We start from the raw sequence: 22,494 nt of genomic DNA, 5'->3' as shown, positions 1-22,494 counted from the left end.
ATTAGGTGCCCATTTTTGTCTGTCCTGTCTGTTACAGTGCAACCACAACACAAAACTGGTGCAGACACTTTAAAAATACATGTACAAGCAGTTTGCATGTTCTTTTCAGTGCAAGAAGTCAGACAGAAAACTGGCGCAAACACTTTAATTAATGGCCATAATGTGTGAAGTCCACATCAAAATGTGTAAAAAAGTGTCATGTTTTTTATTATTAAATTGGTAACCAACAATAAATAAAGGATGCAAGTAGTGTGCCCTGCATTCTTGGTTTTGGAAAGTAATTTTATTTTTTAACTGTTAGCTGGATGTTTTAATATTAGATTAAATATCTCGGGTATTCAACCAGCTCTATCTGCCAAGAGGAACTGATGAAGTAATGTTGTCTGTGCTGTTGGTGGTTTCCACATGAATACTATGCAAATTATAGCCTTGAAATATTTGTTTTGGATAGCTTCAATTAACTGTACTTGATAAGATAAATTTAGAACAAATTTAAGAACCATTTACTATGTTAGATACCATAATAGTTGTTTGATAATCATTTTACCTGTAACATATGTCATGTCACTTATAAAACAGGGGGGAATTTTTTAACAAAATGTTAGATTTTTCTTCTTTTTAAACTTGAAGTAAATCTACCATCAATATGCATGATACTCATCGATCCAGGCACGGTGGCCTATAATCTTCTTATTTGTTATCCATGGCCTCCTTCCTTTGATAATAAACTTACAATTATGGATCTTGATAGTAGATTTTCTTTAAAGGGGTATTCTCATCTGGGCATTCACATTCAGTTTCACTAATCTTCCATATTTAAACATTTCTTCAATTGGATGTTATTAAAAACAATGTTCCTGTGTGAAGATAATTTCTCATACATGTAGTCATGTTGTCCCTTAGAAACCAGATTCCTCGGATACGACCACGTCACACTCTGGCAGCGGTGGCCAGACTTGCGATATAGAGTCCTGCCTGAGCACCTAGCTTCAGCGTTCATTACCATCAGGACGGCTGTGGGACATGCAGTAACTCCCGGACATTTCATATACAAAACCTTTTTGTTTATTTGTGCAATCTCTCAGGCAGAGGTGGCGGTATCATAGGAAGCAATCTCGTTTCTAAGGGACAAAATGACTACATTTATGAGAAATTATCTTCACACAGGAACATTTTTTTTAATAACATCTAATTGAAGAAATGTTTATATATGGCAAATTTATCAAACTGAATGTGAATGCCCAGGTGAGAATACCCCTTTAAGTAGGCATGCTGATATCAAGCACTGTAAAAATTGTCTCTCCAGCTCACCCATTTGACCACTTGCAGTTTTGTCCTCAGCACGAATGTCCTCCAGCAGAGAACCTAGAGAGAAGGGAGATGCGGTTCATTACCACTTCTTCCTTCTCCGCTCCGCACAGCATCGCACTGAAGGAGTTCAATGCACGGAGGAGCCGAGCCGGCGCCAGCTCGGAGAAGGAAGAAGTGGTAATGAACCGCATCTCCCTTCTATATAGGGTCTAAAAGGGTTAACCAGAGCTACTGGGTCTAATTAGACCCAGTACAGCTCTGATCATAATCCCCGGTCACAGGTGGTCCTTTCCCCTATAACTGAGGCTCTTATAGATGCCTCAGTTACAGGGGAAAACTTGTAAAAGAAGAAAAATAAAGTACAGGTAATATGTGAAAAAAAAGTGAAAATGTCCCCCAGGGGTCTTTTATAACCTCATTGGGGACATATGAAGTAAAAACACACAAACAAAATATTAATAAAATACTGTACATTGACATTTCACCGAAGAATACAAAAAAATCCCTCGCTACACTACAAAAAAGCATCGCCATAGTCACCTCGTTTGCCCAAGACTATACATAATATATATCAAAACGACAGAAACAAAATAGGGAATTCATTAATAATTTTAATTATGAGTTAATTTGAAAACTAAAAAAAAAAAGTACTATAAATTACAAAATAAAGACTTTTTGCCCCAAATAAAATAAAAATGGAAAAAAATGTTTAAACCTGTATTACCTTTTTAACTAGCTCTATGTGTCCTGAAAAAAACACTGCAAACATTTTTTAACGTACAACGCAAAAAAAAAAATTATTGCGCTTACCAAAATTTGCTAAAAATGCCCGGTCACTAGAGCTTTTTCAGGCCACGTTAATTGTTTAAAAATTGTAAAGTAATAAGTAATAATAAATATTTTCTTATTGCTGTGACCAGGCCCCTGACAGGACCACCACCATTGCCCCTGTGGACTTCGGGCTGCCATTGCACCGGGAGCCTAGTGTCAGGCTTCTGTCATTATTGCACAGGCTCAGCTCATAAGCCCGTGCTAGTAGGCTGGCATTGAGAACTTATTTTGTTTTGCCTGGGATATACTTTCATAAAGAAATACAATATTTAATATTTATGTATGCTTGCTGAGGAGTCAAATCTTTTTTTTTATAATTTCATAAAAGTGCAAAAGAAGCATTTGTGTGCCCATATCACAGGCGCATTACAGAAGCATTTGTGTGCCCATATCACAGGCGCATTACAGAAGCATTTGTGTGCCCATATCACAGGCGCATTACAGAAGCATTTGTGTGCCCATATCACAGGCGCATTACAGAAGCATTTGTGTGCCCATATTACATGTGCCTATTCTTGCCTGAATATACAGCCTGAATACAGTTAATTCTAGTATTGATGATTCTAGTATTAAATCGTGCTGGATTTTTGCGTCCATATGTAATTTGATTAAAACAATTAATTCACCTAAAACAATTTTACAGTTGCTTTTGCTATGTAGCAGAAAATTGCATGATATAACATTGACGTGTGATAACACCCTTATGAGTAACATGTATGCCCTGTCATTTCACTCAACTTTCAGGTTGGGCAATCTGCGTGTGGCAAATATGTTTATAAGGCAGGTGCAGATAACAGGTAGCATTTACAAAGCAGACGTTTCTTTCTTGGGCGATGTCTATAACTATTTTACTTTTTTAATCAATCACATTTTAAGGAAGTAGTAACTGACAATAAGCACCTTTTCAGTTTCCATCAACTTTGCTTTCACTTTTAAGAAAAGAAAAGATTTAAAAGAGGAAGGTCACCACAGTCTGTTTACTACTTCCCCATAGTCCATATACACACAGAGTAGTCTACAAAGTAAGTTTCATCATAATTCATCGTAAAGCCAATGATTGTAAAATATTTTATATAACAAAGGAAGGAAAATATATATTATTTATGTCAATATTTAGATATTGGGCCAATCAGGAGGTTCTGACCTCCTGATTAATCTCAACGGGCGGCAGTGCAAAGTCAGACCTGACATAGAATTGCGCCGTAGGGTGCGCAAGCTTTAATCCGACCTCTGGTACTGCCTAACTGGCGTAGAGGGTAGAGAAGTCTCAATACGCACAATTCTGCGTCTGGAATTGTGACTAAATCACAATGTGTACGGCTTCTTTCTGACATACAAGCTGTTATAAATCCTCCCATGGGTCTTATTTTATGGTGTGAAGGGTGGATGGACGTATGCACTCCTCTTAGTCATGGAATATCATGGAATCATGGAAAGTCCAAACAAATAAAGAAAAGACCATAGCAAATATGATTAACTGTATTTGTTTCTTTTACTTATTTATTAACTTATGGCAGTTGTGAATAAAGGTTTAATTTGTGCATTTTTTAAATGAATCCATGATGTAAAGTGTCATTTTTCTTACTGATAATACTGATAATGACATGTATCATTTTTCTCTCTCTGTGGATTTTGTTTTTAATATCTTTGTACTTAATGGACAAAATGCTATGTCTAAGAGGAGGATTATACTATGACAGTTGGAAATCTGAAATTATTGCCCTTTTTTGGCACTCTGTAGACAACAGCATTAGGCTGCTAAAGTGCAGGTACATTCTTACTGCTTGTATAGGAAAATATAGCAATGCTGGGACAGACCAAACAGAAATATTGTATTTACTGCATCATCCAGCAAGATCTTAAATGTCCAGTCTCTGTATAGTTTTCAACTCCAGATAATCATAAAGGTGATGATGTCAATGAATATTGTGCACTAACATCTAGATTGTAAAGATGCTCCTGTCAGTAAATAGTGTGCAGTAATACCTAGGTTGTAAAGGTGCTTCTGTAAGTGAATAGCATGCAGTAAAACATAGATCTTAAAGGTTCTGCTGTCATTGATAAGCATGTTTTGATACCAAAATTGTAAAGGTGCTCCTGTCAGTGAACAGAGCACACTAATACCTTGATTATAAAGAGGCTCCTGACAGTGAATAGCGTGTACTAATACCAAGATTGTAAAAGTGCTCCTGTCAGTGAATAGCATGCACTAATACCTAGATTGTAAACGTGTTCCTATCAGTGATTGGTGTGCAATAATACCTAGATCATAAAGGTGCTGCTGTCAGTGAATAGTGTGTACTAATACCAAGATTGTAAATATGCTCCTGTTAATGAATAGCATGCACTAATACCTAGAGTGTAAAGTCGCTCCTGTCAGGAAGCAAAGCTCACTAATAACTTGAATATAAAGGGGCTCCTGACAGTGAATAGCATGTACTAATACCAAGATTGTACAGCTGCTCCTGTCAGTGAATAGCATGCACTAATACCTAGATTGTAAAGGTGCTCCTGTCAATGAAAAGGATGCACTAATACTTAGATTGTAAAGGTGCTCCTTGGATAGCATGTGGATAGCATGCACGAATGCTTAGATCATGAATGTGCTACTGTCAGTGAATGGCATGCAATAATACCTATATTGTGAAAGTGCTTCTGTCAATGATTACCTGGATTGTAAAGATGGTGTCTCTGTATAGTTTAGTACTGCAGGTATTTTAATATGAGGAGTGCATGAATTAAGGGACAAGGATGTGTCCTTGGTTCTTCTGCTTCTGCTGGTGTTGCAGGAAGAATATGCTCCCTTTTTGCTTACTCCAATTTCTTCTTTTGCAAGTTTGTGCCAGGGTGTGCAGCGTCTACTGGTAGGGTCCATTCGGCGACACAAAGTTGAGGTCAATCACATGGCAGACAGTGCCTTAACTTCCATGGGATTATTTTCACAAGGCTCATCTTCAGTTGAAAGTGCAGACCCCTCCACCTAACCATAATAACAAAGCCATTTCAGCCCCAAGTTACGGAGCAGTCACTCATCCTGAACGATGACTCTCCTAGCAGTGGCCCATCCACCAGCCCTTGTCCCAGTAGCAGAGATTAAAATAGTTAAAAGATTCCCAAGACCTGTTTTAGGGGGATGAAGGTCTGGATGGTGAAACATCAGAAGAGACCTATGATGATGATGAAACACAACTGCCAATGGCTGTCGCTTTCTGCGATGTACAAGCTGAGAAGGTGGGAAGCAATGAAGGTTTAGTGGTAGAAGAAGCGATGAGGGATGATGAGGTCCTAGACCCAACATGGGTGGATGGCACTGGGTGGAAGAGAGGAAGGCAGTGATACTTTAGATGAAGCTGCTTCAGCTGGTCCAGCCTGTACAACTGCCTCATAAGTCAAAAGGCCACTTGTCTCCCCGCAAAGGGAGGATGTGACACCACCACCATCACCAAGCCTGTCCACGCTATCTGTTCAGTACAAGTTTGTCACAACCTCTGTTCCTGAATAGTATCATTTCAAAACAGCTGGCCTTTGAAATGCTCCCATTCAGGCTGGTTGAGACAGAAAGATCTGATGGTGGTGGCTGTCCCACAGTATAGCTTGAACTTTAACTTGAAATTGTGTCAATCTGAATTCACAGAACTTGAAATTTTGATTCTCCCGATTGCTGGACCTTTAAATTGAAATTCGACAATCCGTATCCCCAGAACCTGAACTTGAAATTTTGATTCTCTATATTGCAGGCGAAATATTCCTAAATATTAAGGACTTTAACTTAAAATTTTGACAATTCGCATTACCTGAATTTTAAACACAGTGAACAGAGGGGTTTTACTGTTGCTTCTTTTATGCATAGAGAATATCGAGGTCTGAACACCCAGAGCATCTTAAATTTCAGTGAAAGGAAAGGAAATGGTTTCCCATTGCTTCTTTTACCGCAGAGAGAATAAGTTTGTCTTGACCTGTGACATCATTTTTTAAAATTATTTTCTATTCATTTATTTTTTTATGTTACATTATTATTTTAAGTGCTTTCCCTTGCCCATTTGGGCAGGGCAATTGCACTGTTATTCCCACAATTTTCAGCCTTATTACAACCCCTATTTTTCAGCCAGTTGTAGGAGTTGAAAGCTGGATCCCCTTTGCCTTTAATGGGGTTCATGGTTAGGTCAAAGTTCAGCCTGAAGTCAGACTCGAACCGAAATGTGTTTAAAAATTTGGACTAACCGTTATAATCGTATTTCAACCAACCTGATCATTTCTACCTGTGGAGAATTTGCAGGACACAGGCCAGCGTTATGTCGTCATGCACGCCGGCGTGTGTCACTATAAACTATGCGGCTACCGGCGGGAGAGGAGGTGCGGGGGAGTGCCGGAGCTGGAGGTAAGTACAAGATTTTTTTTTTTTAATAGGTGTCAGCTGTATATTATAGTACTGGGGGCAGACCGTGTATACTGAGTGGAGGGGGGGCTTGTATGTACTGGGGGCAGTCTGTGTATACTGAGGGGGGAGGCCTGTATATACTGGGAGTCAGGCTGTGTATACTGAGAGGGGGAGAGGCTTGTATATACTGGGGAACAGGCTGTATATACTGAGCGGGGAGAGGCTTGTATATACTGGGGGGCAGGCTGTGTATACTGAGGGGGGAGAGACTTGTATATACTGCAGGGCAGGCTTGGTATACTGAGGAGGCGGGAAAGGCTTGTATATAGTGGGAGAAAGCTGTGTATACTGAGGGGGGAGAGGCTTGTATATACTGGGGGGCAGGCTTTGTATACTGAGGGGGGAGAAGCTAATCAACCTACCACTGTGGGGCAGTGTATATCGCAGGGGAAGGCTGTGTGTACTGGGGGGGCAGTCCATGTGTACTGGGGGCAGGCTATGTGTACTGAGGGGCGGAGACTGTGTATACTGAGGGGGGGGGGGTAGGCTGTGTAATACTGGGGGAGGCTGTGTATACTGGAGGGGCTGTGTGGTACTGGGGTTGGTGTGGCGCTATGTACCTGACTGGTTTGTTCCTTGGTCTCCACGATGCAGAACCCTGAGACTATCACAGAGCAGTATTTATATGGAGACTTGATTACACACAGGTGGATTATATTATCATCATTAGTCATTTAGGGCAACATTGTATCATTCAGAGATGATTTAGCCTCTTGATGTATGGTGCTGCGAAAAAGCAGCATCGGGGCTATCATACCATGGCGCACAAGTGATATAATAAATAACCCCCAATGAATTGGCTGACACTCTGCAGACAATCATTGGCTGTTGAGCCTCGTGATTATGCCTGTTGGTTTCCACATAATTATAATGTGTATATATTGTATAATCTATTCTACAGGTGGTATAATTATTGTCATGTTGGAAGTTTTCTCTTGTAGGTAAAGGGGGGATATGGGGAAAGTAAACACTGGAAGGAATCCAAGTAGCATGGGAAAAGGTGTAGCTTATTGATAGGTATAAGGTCCTTTGCTCATTTACTGGATTGAACCTATGATATGCTGGGTTTAGTTCAACAGTTGTAGGTTTAACCCAGTTTACCATACCATTCATAGCTGATTGTAAAGTATTTTTTTATTCACCTTCTGTTTTCATTATAACCTCTTTTTGTAATGTTAGGTATTAGTAGATACACAGGAGAAATGTATAGTGATATTCATTAAGTAATGACAAATAATACTGGCAAAAAATATGGCAATGTCTGGTTTTATTATACAGTACAGGAGATGCCATTATGATTTCCATGTGGCCAAATGAATTATAAGATATTGTAAAAAATGCATTTCCACTGTGATCTTAAGTCAACCCCAACAACAAGAGGCAAATATCTCAACACAATTCATTTGCATTGAGCACTTCTGAATTTTGCATATCTTTTTTGTGAAATCCTTGTCAGTTACCCTGGTCTGATGTGGTTACATTCAATTGAAGAAGTGTTATCCATTCATAAAACAAAACTGAAGAAAAGGATTAATGCTTGTTACAATCTATGTATTCTAATTATTCTAAATCCCTTAAATGAAAACAAAATATGAAGACATTAGTATTTATGTGTCAAATGTGTCAATATAATAAACATAATAATAAGTCATTTATCTGATCTTAAACTTATTTAATATCAGTGGTGGCTCATTTAACTACTTCTGCAATAGTTATTTCTCTGTCTAACAAGTCAGCTCCTACTTTTGCATTACAGGAAATTAGAGATGCAGTTTAAAGCACAGGACCAGAAAATTGCAGCAAAATAATGTGCCCAAGACATATATCGTCACTAATTTTGCCCAATTACTACGTTGACTACATTTTTTGTGAATTGGGTGGCAAGCATAACTTTTTCACCAGACATGCCTCTTCTTCTGCTGCACTATTTTATCAGAAAAGTTAAAAAAGGATTGCGTGATTAGCTTACCATAGCCTGCTGTATTCATGAGTTGACTTCTTCAAGCACAAGTAACAAATTTAGTAACATCATAGAGAGCTTAAAGAGAACCTATCAGGCAAATTAACACTCAAAACTAAATATATTTTAATAAACTGCCATTAGAAAGCATTGCCCCATTGTCTTTCTACATGCTTGTAAACTTAAACAACCAGGTCCTATACCTGTATGCAAATGACTTGAGAGAGGTCCAATGAGTCATTATCATATTCAAGCTGTCCGGCTTATTCATGAGTGGAAGGCACAGCCACACCCCCAGTGCTTGACTGACAGCCTGTATAATGATGTGACACTCCAGGTGCTGACTGCCTGGTTCTGATGGCTACAACCTCTGCAGTCTGTGTGTATGAGATACTCCTTTACACATGACTGACAGTCTGTATAATGATGTGAGGTATAATGGTGTAATGGCTCCCCCATGTGCTTCCTGGTGCTGGTGGCCATGCCTCCTGCAACCTGAGATACTCCTATACACATGACTGACAGCCTGTATAATGATGTGACACTCCTGGTGCTGGCTCCTCTGTATACTTCCTGGTGCTGGCGGCCACGCCCCCTGCAGCCTGTGTGTGTATGAGATACTGGTATACACATGACTGACAGCCTGTATAATGATGTGACTATCCAGGTGCTGGCTGCCTCTATGTGCTACCTGGTTCCAATGGCAACACCCTCTGCAGCCTGTGTGTATGAGATACTCCTATACACATGACTGACAGCCTGTATGATGATGTCACACTCCTGGTGCTGGCTCCCCTATATACTTCCTGGTGCTGGCGGCCATGCCAGTATTTAGTCTGGGATTGTGGCATGCAACAACCCAAGGTACAGACCAAGGACAGGCATACAAATACTTCAAATACGAATCACTGTGAGTGCAGGGATCTTTATCTATATATACACAGTGAACACTGGGGCACATTTACTAAGATTGTCGGTAACTTCACTAAAAGTGCTCTTCCCATGTATAATTCTGTGTGCAACACATTCATTAACCCCTTAAGGACGTGGCCCTTTTTCATTTTTGCGTTTTGATTTTCACTCCCAACCTTCAAAAATATGTAACTTTTTTATTTTTCCATGTAAAGAGCTGTGTGACGGATTGTTTTCTGCATAACAAATTCATAGTGATGGTATTGAATATTCCATGCCGTGTACTGGGAAGCGGAAAAAAAGATTCTAAATGCAGTGAAAATGATGAAAAAACGCATTTGCGCCATATTCTTGTGGGCTTAAATTTAACATCTTTCACCGAGCGCCCCAAATGACAGGTCTATTTTATTCTTTGGTTCGGTACGATCACGAGGATACCAAATTTGTATAGGTTTTATAATGTTATCATACATTTAAAAAAATTAAAACCTTCTGTACAAAAAAAAAAATGCTTCATTTTTTGTTGATACTAAACATGTTTATGATTCTTACTGTTTATATGCTTTTATGTGTGATCTAGGGAAAGGGGAGTGACTTAAACTTTTACTTTTTTTTCATATTTCTAAAAAAAATGTTTTAAATTTTTTTACCATTATTTCAGATCCTCCAGGGTAATTTAACTCTGCACAGTCCAATTGTTAATACTATTTGCTCCAATACTACTCTATTGGAGTATATAGCAATATTACAACAATTTCTAATAACCTGCCATCTGCTGGCTGTTAGAGATCATTGCACATGGCAAGCCTACGAGTCTCAATGAGACTGTAGGCTACCATGGCAACCGATCGCCCATGTAAAGGTAAGTTAGGTGCCTGACCGCGGAACCTAAAAGGTTAACTTCCACCATTGGTGCCAGCACCGTCTGCGTCAGTAACAGGCAGGCCTCAGCTGTATTATACAGCCGACACCAGCTGTGTATGGAGAGAGCTCAGCTCGTGAGCTCTCTCCATACACCCTTTGCAGCACAAGGACGATATTGTTCGTCCTCAGTCGTGAAGGTGTTAAAATTGTGCGCCAAAAATTAGGAATCTGTCGCTTCCTTGCACTGGCCTGACAGAGTTCACTAACTTATTTTTTGTGCACCTTAAACATAGGGTGTTTAACACAATTTGCATGTTTAGACACTTCTTAAATACCTGTGCAAGCCGTTTTCACTAAAAAGAATGTGCAAAGTCTGACAGAAAACTAGTGCAAAACCCTTAGTAAATGTGCCCCACTGTGAACGAAGCACCAGCTAAGAAGAGTCTGACTGCCGACTCTTTATTATACATACACTGTAATTTATTAGTTGAGTAACTCATTGCAGTTACAAAATTAAAAAAAAAATTATAAAAAAACTTGATAAATGTAACATATTAAAAAGCCAGACTGATAACTTAATAAAACTTAATAAAACCAACAAAAATTAAAGATTAACTGTCATTTTATATGACATTTGATATTGTGTATATGGGAGGGGAGTGTTGTAAATATTTTTCTAATATACTTTATATTAGGCTACATTCACACTCCTACTTACCCCACCCCTCTCCATAGTGATATATGGCGCATGGCGCCGTATGTCCAATTGCAATACACAGTGCAATACCTCTACGTTGCTATGGCAAATCTGACTACTAGATTGAAGATGGGTCTCTCTGTACTCCCTTGTTTGTTACGCAGCTGTGAGTGTTAACTTTTCTGCTCTCTCCCGGGCAGCAGTTTGCTACAAGCATTATTTTCAGAGATAAGCTGAAAGTGAAGGGGTTAATCCTCACTGCCAAAGCTGTTTAACCAAACAGAGGGATTAGATGTGAGCTCATGCGACCTCCATAGACACACAGGCCCAGATTTACTAAGGGCCGTGCGCCAGTTTTCTGTCAGACTTTGCATGTTCTTTCATGTACAAACTGCTTGCGCATGTATTTAAGAAGTGTCCGAGACACATTTGTGACTCACGTGTCACACTTGTGACTCACTTTGTGCCGCACGCTGCACTATACCTGGTGCACCGAAATGGGCTCAGTCGGACCATGCGACTCATTTAACATGCAAAGTCAGACAGAAGTGTGCCGCACACCCCATGTTGAAGGTGCACCAAAAAAAATGGTGGACTGTTGGAAAATACACATCTCTATGGGATGGGTTGGTTTGATTTTTTTTCAAACTAAGCAGAAAAATGTTCACCACTTCCCCCTAAAACACATTATTAAAGCAGTAACTTGTGTGGAATGGAATCCCGTCTTAAGGAGGAGGGCAACCATATCAACAAGGGCTTAATGTTATACAATGTATTCCAATGCATATTTTGCAAACAGATTAATGGAATAATAGATTTTTCATGGGAAAATTATATCTGCCAGGTGCAGCTACAAATATTGTCCTCTTAAGCAAATGAGTTAGATCAAAAGCATGAGTTTCATCTAAAAGCTGGCAAACCTCAAAAATACAGCAGACATAGTTTTACAGTTGATACTTTGACCCCAATAGAATTGATTTTTATTGTGATACATGCAAACACTGGCAGCTGATAGGACATATACACACTGTTCCACTAGTGAGTAGCACCACTGAGCATGTTAGACAGCTTGCTGTCATTTTCTACCATAATATAGCTTCTATATCTTCTTATGTTTGTGTCCGTTGATTGGTCTTGTTCTACTAGTGACAACTACCTGACAATGAAATGTGGTATTTGTTTTTGAAAAGAAATTAAAATGGGCCAAAACCCAACCTTGATAATATTGCCCACAAATAATTCCACAAAATGCTGTCCAAAGCATTGGCAAGGAGAAACTTCTTTGATGTATCCAGAATAAATTTTTGTGGAATATCTGTCACTGTGAAATATGGTCTGAATCATGGTTTTCTTCTCAAAGAGTCTTCACTGCATGAAAACTTAATGGGGCCCATTTATCTTGAGTCAGGACATTTATGTGTGTCTTTCTTTGCTTTTTCTGGGTTTTAGACTTTTAGAATTTGCCATTCAATACATCTTTAGTGAATTTGCAACTTTTTGAACAAAAGTCACAAAAAAGTCCCCAAAAAGTTGCAAACAGCCTTCCTACACCTGACAAGAGCAGGTATGGATAGTGACTTTTTGTGGCTACTGTGCTTTAAGAAAGTCACAATTTTAACATTTGAAATCAGGTGATACCTCAGGAAACTGCAGAAAACTAAACAATGGTGAACTCTGAAGGGAGGTTGTTTTAGGTGCAAAAAAATGCACAAAAAAATCGCAAAAAAAAGAAAGATGGAAGCTGAAGCAAAGATACAGTATGTGCCCCAGTATGTGTATCCATAAAAGTAATTAATCTAATATTAATCTACATGTATAGCTCGTGTGGATCCAGTACTACTTTGTTAGCTCAAAGCACCTGTCAACCACTGTCTATGTCTATTAATAAGGGTATATAGTTGTTATATATAATGCTGTGTGCATCTGTCACAAAGTCCTTGTGTTAATTCAGCATCTGCGGTCAATGAATCAATGAAAAAACAAAAAGCACAATTAATATAGATACATAAGGTCGCTCCTGTAATTGAGTCCATTTGGATATCTTATACAAAACACCAAACCAATTTGTGATATACACTCACCGGTCACTTTATTAGGTACACTTGTCCAACTGCTCGTTAACACTTAATTTCTAATCAGCCAACTCAGTGCATATAGGCATGTAGACATGGTCAAGACAATCTCCTGCAGTTCAAACCGAGCATCAGTATGGGGAAGAAAGGTGATTTGAGTGCCTTTGAGCGTGGCATGGTTGTTGGTGCCAGAAGGGCTGGTCTGGGTATTTCAGAAACTGCTGATCTACTGGGATTTTCACGCACAACCACAACAGAGAATGGTCCGAAAAAGAAAAAACATCCAGTGAGCGGCAGTTCTGTGGGCGGAAATGCCTTGTTGATGCCAGACGTCAGAGGAGAATGGGCATACTGGTTCGAGCTGATGTAAAGGCAACAGTGACTCAAATCACCACCCGTTACAACCAAGGTAGGCAGAAGAGCATCTCTAAATGCACAGTACGTCGAACTTTGAGGCAGATGGGCTACAGCAGCAGAAGACCACACCAGGTGCCACTCCTTTCAGCTAAGAACAGGAAACTGAGGCTACAATTTGCACAAGCTCATTGAAATTGGACAGTAGAAGATTGAAAAAACGTTGCCTGGTCTGATGAGTCTCGATTTCTGCTGCGACATCCGGATGGTAGGGTCAGAATTTGGCGTCAACAACATGAAAGCATGGATCTATCATGTCATGGTGTGGGGAATATTTTCTTGGCACTCTTTGGGCCCCTTGGTACCAATTGAGCATCTTTGCAACACCACAGCCTACCTGAGTATTGTTGCTGACCATGTCCATTCCTTTATGACCACAATGTACCCAACATCTGATGGCTACTTTCAGCAGGATAATGCGCCATGTCATAAAGCTGGAATCATCTCAGACTGGTTTCTTGAACATGACAATGAGTTCACTGTACTCAAATGGCCTCCACAGTCACCAGATGTGGTGGAACAGGAGATTCGCATCATGGATGTGCAGCCGACAAATCTGCAGCAACTGTGTGATGCCATCATGTCAATATGGAATCTCTGAGGAATGCTTCCAGCACCTTGTTGAATCTATGCCACTAAGAATTGAGGCAGTTCTGAAGGCAAAAGGGGGTCCAACCCGTTACTAGCATGGTGTACCTAATAAAGTGGCCGGTGAGTGTATAGTCACACTATTCCTGTGTAAAACAAACTATATTAAAAGTTACATCTTAAATATTACTTGTCTAGATATAGGCATCTATTGGCCGTCTATTGAAAGATTTATGTAAAACATTTGGCTATCTTGAGTTAGATTTATCATATGCCGGGGCCAATGTAGGATAGTGCCCACGCCCCTCTTTGTCGGGTTTAAGCCTTTTGATGTATTCGGCAAGTGGTGTGGCTGGCTAGCAAAAGTATATGAGGTCCAACCTGGAGTAGTTCTGCGTAAAAGCCAGCGACCAAAAGGCTGTATGGATTATCCAAAACATAGCTGCATGGGTGAAAAAGGGCACGTTGTTTCACCATATCTATTGGAGTCCTTCCTGCTTAGATAGATGGGGATAGATAGAAAATATATTATGTTATAGCTAAGAGCATTTATTTACTATCCCAGGCAATATCCCCTCCGGCCTTCAAAAACTTTGCTCTATAATAGCCAAATCCTTGAGCAACATCCCAGGAGTAAAATTAATTCCATTTTGGAGATGATATTTTACCCAGGATGGATAGTCTTAGGATTTGCTGAGGATTTTTCTACAAACAACTCATCTTTCCTCATACACATACACAGCATTTGAAAGGTACTTTGATCTAACAAACCATTACTTATTATCCATACAAGTTATACATCTAGCTTAATATTAGATTTACAATAATTTCTTTTCAATATTATATATATCTTTCATTAACTTGTTATGGATTATCATCACATGTCACCACGAGGATTTACATAGTCTTCCTCCAACTCCAACTAGTTCTTCTTGTACAGTATTTTTTTCATTCCACTCCTATTATACAAAAATAGGAATCACTATCGGGTTTATAGTGCAACAACCATTTGCAGGAGCGCCAGCGTATGATAAATCTCTCCCATAGTTTTGCTTGTATTCAAATCACTAGTTAGACCATACATGGGGTATTGAATAACATACCTGGACTAGAACAGGTGCAGAGGAGATTGACCAATTGCTGTCTTTTATAAGCTAGATCTGTGGCCGACGTAAGGGGGATTTTCCTTTACGCCTAGAGAGGCATTTCTACCATCGACATGGATTCTGTAAGAGCAATGAGACTGTGGAACCCTCTGCAGCAGGATGTTCTGCTAGCTGATACTTTGTACATGTTCAAGAAGGGGATTCATTCTGACTGCCATATTTAGAGTTGCGAAGGCATCAGCCTACTGAGTTGTTTTTTTTTCCTTTCTATGGGTCAGTTTTATAGGATCATAAATTACACTTTTGATAACCTTATCTTCTATATACTATGATAATATTTCAGGCTAATGTCCTAATTTTTGGGACATTTATTGAGCTTTTATTTTCAATCTCAGTTTATTAAACATTGTGCATAATTAATGTTTTGAAGTACATATATAGGAAAAAAACATAGTAAAGGAAAGAAACACATAGCAAAAACTATGACCTTGAAAGGCTACTAAAAGGTTGCTTGCCAAAAAGCAAAACATTATTTGATATCACGTGTATAATCAAAATAAAGATCTTCCTAGGAAGGGACTTCTTCGCAATAAAGCAGGTAGGTAAGTAGTTCATAGAACATGCGGTTCACCGGATCTTGAGGATGAACCAAGTGAGGCCTAGGCAGGATGGACCATATCATAGGCCAAAAAATATCATAAGTCTAACAATTAGAAACCAAAGTCAGGATCATGAGTACCTGATAGATGCCAAACAATCTAAGCAAATAATACAGACACACAAACAAAGAAATCATAAACATGATATCTGATACACAACTCCATTTCTAATAGGCTTTGCCGAACTAACAACTTACAACAGTCTGCTTTGTTTTTATACTATATACCATAGTCATTCTAGATAACTTCATTATTGCACCGTTTTGTACTTACATTGATGCTAAACTTAACTGCTGGTCATAATATTAGATAAGATGCAAACCATTGAGATCACCTGCCCTTATACTTGTAGTAAAATACTCTATATGGTACATTGTTAGGGTGGAACTATGACCACTGTGTGAATGAATGAACTGAAAGGCATTTTACAGTCCAACTAGAAATCATAATGGAATTCATTAATCTTTTTTGCAAACAAATAATCCAGGTGATTGAAGGCAGTTTTATGGAGGAGTAAAGCCGAGACAATACATGGTGAGCATGTGTTGGGAACCCATATTTACACTTTAACTATTGTCTTCTAGAAACTTCAAGGGACAACTGCTGCAATTTAAATAGCAGTACGTGTTAGTGACGTGTAAAAGGAGAAGGAAATAAATATCTGCTATCTCACTCCTTTAATTTATGGAACCCTGCAACAAAGGTAAACCAAAGACCTCAGTCTATCCTGTAACTGTACTACCACAGAGGCATCATTAAAATAGATTACTATATTTTTTCTCTATATTTTCCTTTGCAGGCCAATGTGCTGAATATTGTATGAAAGAACTCTGCGGATGAATTAATAATGGTAAGCTAAGTTTTGTATTTCATTAGAATTTTAGCATGTTTATAGCAATTTAAGCCAGTTATAAGGAGTTAAAGCTGTATGAATAAAATGATGGTCCATAAAAATTAAAAAACGAGTTTTTTAAAATGTGTAATGTTCACCCATAGCATCACATTACCTAATTCACTCTTATTTGTAATATTAGAGGAAGGAGAGGGATTCTATACGCTTAAATTGAAGAATCCAGGGAAAATACAATAAAAATTAGAACAAAAAAAATGGATTCAGTGCCCATTTTAGATGTTAGGCACAAATAAAGCTAGGTTACTTTATGTTTTACTAAGAAATAAAAGAATATAATGTTTTATTTTAGTTATTATTTAGAGATAATGAAATACTAGCATATGTAGTAGCCTTCCAATAAAATAAAAGTTAACTTATAAAACCATTTATAGATCACATTTTACCAATACCTTGATTGGCAGAGAACAAGAATAAAGATGCCACTACATTCACTCTCTGGTTAAATAAATGTTAGGAAAACCTCTCTTTTTGTTCTGAAAAACTCAAGTGTTTATGCCTTTTTTGGGCATTTTTGGTCTGGCAGGGATAACAGTTGATGAAGAGACCAAAACCTATTTATGTTTATTTATTTTATTTCATACCTGCAAGACAGGCATTCCCCGACTTAAGAACACCCAACTTACAGACAACCCCTAGTTACAGACGGACCTCTGGATGTTGGTAACTTACTGTACTTTAGCCATAGGCTAGAATGATCAGCTGTAACAGTTATCAAAGGTGTCTGTAATTAAGCTTTTTTGTTAATCGTGGTTCTTATGACAATCCAACATTTTTAAAATCCAATTGTCACAGAGACCAAAACATTTTTGGCTGGGGTTACAATGATAAAATATACAGTTCCGACTTACATACAAATTCAACTTAAGAACAAACCTACAGAACCTATCTTGCACATAACCCAAGGACTACTAATATTAATATAAATATTAATACTAATATTATAGAAAGTATGTTCAAACTTTAAAATGTACCTATTTTTGGTATAAAAATTCTAATAATAATAACTAATAAATCTAAAATGTGCATCCAAATACTTCAATCCTCTTTTTTAACAGAATTTTATAGAATCGGATATATTACATGAAGAATTTGAAGATGCTCTAGAGGTACTACAAGAAAACTCAACCTGTATCAATGAATTTCTGCAATCAACAGGTACAAATATAATTTGCCTTCTGTTATATAAAAATCCATAATGGTGGTTTTAATTTCTAATAGAAAAATAAAATTATTGCATTGTATTTTACAAGAGATACAGATAATTTCTAGCATTGCTTTTGTCTTTTATATAATTTTACAAACATTTTTACACTTAGCAAAATTGCCCCCATGATATGTAAAATTATCAAAAAGAATCCAAATGATATATCTCTACTAGTATAAGGATATAGTCACACATAGCAGATTTCCAGTTGTTTTATTCATTAATGGAGCTTATGGAAATACTGGAAAATGCTGAAATATGCTACATTCACATGTATTTAAAACATTTTGCAACAAATCTAGCCTATGTGAATAAATCTTAAGCCTTGATAACTGTACATAATAGTGTGACATTACTTTTCAATCTTTACAGATTACGTTTCTTACATTTTTAATCTAAAATGAATGCATTGACTTATCTGCCACATGGAAATATACCATAAACCATTGATACATTACTAGAGAAAACAAAAAACTGATTCAAAAAATGTTATTTAGTCAGTAAATATGATTATTTACTAAAATAGAAATATGTAGCGACAGGTTATATTTATGTTATATTGTAGCCAATGGGTGTTCAGGAATGTGACCCCCAACGTAAATTTTATCTTTTTGTATATGAAAGATCCAAACACCTATTGAACACTTTCCTTAATTTCTCTTAGAGAACATATTGTACATTGTGACTTACTGTGAATCTTACAATCTTTACAACATGTGGCCTTTTTCTCAAAGTGCTAATTTAGTCGTCATCCTATGACTTTTGGTTAAATGTATGCTTATGTAAATTATGAACTTATGAACTTATGAAATATATAATACAGTTTCCATGTTATATCTTATTTAGGGCTTAGGGAGATATGGAACAGGGATTTTGCCTTTGGTGGTCTTTTGATATGTTTTCTGCACTGCATTGCATTGGAAGTGTTTCCCAAATAACTGGTGCCATTGTCATAGTGTTTTATGATTTCTTCATCTAACCCTTCTGCTAAAAGTAACGTATTATTAGCCAATCTGAGTCTCTTTTATTATCTATCATGTAGATGAATGTGAAAATTATGCAAACATCTTCAACAACCATCCCCAATGTAACATCCCAACACCTTCTGAAAATGCAATTACACACATGTGGATGGATCCAACTGTGAGTAAATATTCTCTTCTGTGGTAAACCACCTTGATTATTAACAAACACATAATGAGTCTTTTATCTATATGATTTAATATGATGTTAGGGTAGCAATTGGAAATCCTGTATTACAAATGTCGTGGTGACTTAGGCTCCATGAATTATAGTTTGAATATAACTAGAAGGAAATATGGCAGCCGGGTATTCAAGGGCAACAGAAGAAAGAGGCATAATAGGATTATTGAGTGTAAGGAAAATGTCTACAGGAAAATTGTGATATAAGTAATTTAACTGTGTTTGCTGAGTTTAAAAGGTGGATTGGCTAAATTGCAAGGGGAAGGTTTATCTATTTGAGCTCTGTAAACACTATTTAAGAGCAATAATTCTGGCAAGGAGTCCTATGTCAGTTACTGTATTTTCCACTAGATGGCATCAAAAAGATAGCTTGGAGGAGGACTCACAGGGTGCCGTTGCACTATTACCGTTCGCATAGATTTTTACTAAAGTTTTAGTAATTTTTTTCTCCCAGGTCAATCCCAGCTCATTTGTGGATTATATGGAGCAAAGCGTGCATTACAATGAAGAGGATCGCTTAAATAACAGAGGTCATTCTTTTACTGCTCCTCCAAAATATGGTAAATATGTTTAATAAAAATGGAAATAAGATGATGTTTGCATGCATCGAAGTTTTCATATAAATCTTCATCCAATCTCGCAATGGGTGATGGAAAGCCTGACTACTATTCTGTGTTTTTGAAAGACATTAACACGTCATACATCATACACATCTGTTTAACACCCCCCCCCCCAAAAGTGTTCCGGCAACGTGTTTCAAACGATAAGCTCATTCTTAATCATGGCTGCAAAGGACGTGGGCTCCCTTAGTCACGATTCGGCACCCCACAACCACAACTCAGCAGCTGGTAGTTCTTTTATTACAGGGCTGCCTGTAATACCTAGCAATACAAACATACAACACCTACATTGGCGTTACCAGAGCCCCTCTGTGCTGCAACTTCACAGGTTGTTACAGTGTGCAAGCAGAATTTACTCATTCCCTCTGCGTGATGTTGCAGCAGGAAGATGAAAGGAAGAAACCACTGAGGGAGGAGAGGAGGAGGTTGAGACAGTGTAACAGCCTGTAAACACAGCACTGTGGAGCTTTAGTAAAGCCCTTGTGAACCCTTGAGTATCATTAGCCTAATTTTAAAAGTTGATTTTGGAAGGAAGGAGGCCATGGATAACAAATATAAGAAGATTATCACAGTCACAATGCCTGGATTTTTGAGTAACAACTCATGCACACAACCATGTGTACAACCAGGCTGGAACCCAGGTGTAGTATGTGGCCAGGTGCAGAAGAGGGAGGGGGATGAGCACTCCTCACCCTTGCCCTCTCCATGGGACCCAGGTCGTCAGATCAATGTGGCCATCATACACAGCAGGCAGCATCCTTTACACCAGAAACAAGACAAAAGTAGAACTATACTGGCAGAAAAGATAAATCTCGCCCCATATGTTTACCAGATCACATATATTATGTTCATATTGCAACCAATATAGTGTTGTCCCTATTCAAACAGTTAGATTAGAAAAGTGTATTATAAATAGGACTGGCACTGGCAATGCTGTAGTGATACTGAGACCCTTCTTCTTTGTACTTTTAAGTGTTTATATTATATGTTTTACAATTTTTGCAGCTTTAGCTTTATTATTGAATATTACTCAGTGTTTAAGATTTGTGGTCCCAGCACCTATTTAGAAGTCATATTTCCTAAATGATGTATAGTGGTGCCAACTTTCCTTTATTTTATCTATTCCAACATAATAACTGTACAATCTGGTTCCAAAAATTATATATTTAAATATATATTTAAAAAATATATTTAAAAAATATATTTAAATTAAGATGATTTTTTTTAATTTTTTGATCTAAATAATTAATATGATCAATTAATGATTAATGATGATCAATTAATAATTAATGATCAAAATAATGAAAAGAAATTATTTACTGACAAAAAACATTTATTTGAAATAGTTTTTATAGTACAACAGCAGTACACAAAAAAATACTGGTACTGTTATAGCTGACAAACTATAGTATGCTACATAAAAATCTGTAGTGTAATGGCTCTACTAAAAATATACAATGACTGTTAAACAATAAAACTTTTCCTATAAAACATTATCGCATGTAATAAATAGTAATTTTAAAAAAAGTTATAGCTAATAAAAAAGAAAACTAACTTGTAACTAGTAGTCTATCAGAAAACTATGACTTAAAAAAGTTATAGCTAATAAAAAAGAAAACTAATGTGTAGCTAATAGTATAGGAAAATTATGACTTTAAAAAGATATAGCTAATATAAAAGAAAACTAACTTGTAACTAATAGTCTATAAGAAAACTATGACTTATACCTAAAAATCCAGCTTTTATCTTTTTTGACCAGGACAGAAAAAGATACGTCTCTATGAATTTCTCCATGAGGCTCTATATGATCCAGACATGTTCAACTGTATCCAGTGGGTGGATGAAGCCAGTGGTATCTTCCAATTTGTGTCCAAAAACAAAGAGAAACTGGCAGAGGCCTGGGGAAATAAGAAGGGAAACCGTAAAATCATGACCTACCAAAAAATGGCTAGAGCTCTGCGAAATTATGGCAGGACTGGCGAAATTATCAAAATTAGAAGAAAACTGACATACCAGTTCAGTGATCTGGTCATGCAAAGACTATCCCCTGCCTCAATGTCGGGAAAGGAAGCTCTATGCTGCCCGTATGCTCAGTTGGACATGGAGTACTGGAACAGCCATCAGTGCTGGGAGCCTAATAAGTATGCCCACAACAATAATGTATGTCATTTCAGCCATCAGTATACATAAAGGAAACTGAACATTTCAGTCCCCAAGAACAGCATCAAATTCAACATGAACTGTAAAGCTTCTTGTCTAAACATGTGATGGCAAATCTGGTGTTGTAATGTATATAATGCCAAAAAGATACGCAATGGGAAAGATTTGTCAATCTGTTTCGTCTCTGTCATAATTTTCAACAAAAACTGTCTACGTCAAGAGTTTTTAGCAACCGATATGACAAAAGGTGTACGAACTTAGAAAAGGGTGTGTGACTTCACATGAAAAAGCTGCACTAAGCCAATTAATATTTGGTGCAAAGACTAGACAGTCTTACATTACACCAGATTTATCATCCAGCACCAAACACATTGACAAATCGGGCACAGTATAAAGCTGGTTAGTCTAACTGTGCACTGTTTTAACTTTATGACACTTTTCTCCAGTTTTATATGTATTTCCGGAAGTCTTGAATGATGATTTTTGACGACATCTATTAATAAATAATGTATATATTAGAGGTCACATATGCACCAGTGTCT

General features: G+C 37.6%; 1 protein-coding gene across 1 annotated transcript; it reads left to right on the top strand.

Moving 5' to 3' along the window:
• Window positions 1-6,442: 6,442 nt before the first annotated feature.
• SPIC (Spi-C transcription factor) lies at window positions 6,443-22,212 on the top strand. The gene is made up of 5 exons (XM_072150163.1): window positions 6,443-6,520; window positions 17,821-17,920; window positions 19,012-19,112; window positions 19,627-19,732; window positions 21,552-22,212. The coding sequence occupies exons 1-5, from the start codon at window positions 6,443-6,445 to the stop codon at window positions 21,980-21,982; spliced, it is 816 nt and encodes a 271-aa protein (XP_072006264.1). The 3' UTR covers window positions 21,983-22,212.
• The last annotated feature ends 282 nt before the right edge of the window (window positions 22,213-22,494 follow it).

The sequence above is a fragment of the Engystomops pustulosus genome, chromosome 4 (assembly GCF_040894005.1).
Source record: "Engystomops pustulosus chromosome 4, aEngPut4.maternal, whole genome shotgun sequence".
Taxonomy (NCBI): domain Eukaryota; kingdom Metazoa; phylum Chordata; class Amphibia; order Anura; family Leptodactylidae; genus Engystomops; species Engystomops pustulosus.
This window is presented reverse-complemented; position numbering and strand designations above follow the sequence as displayed.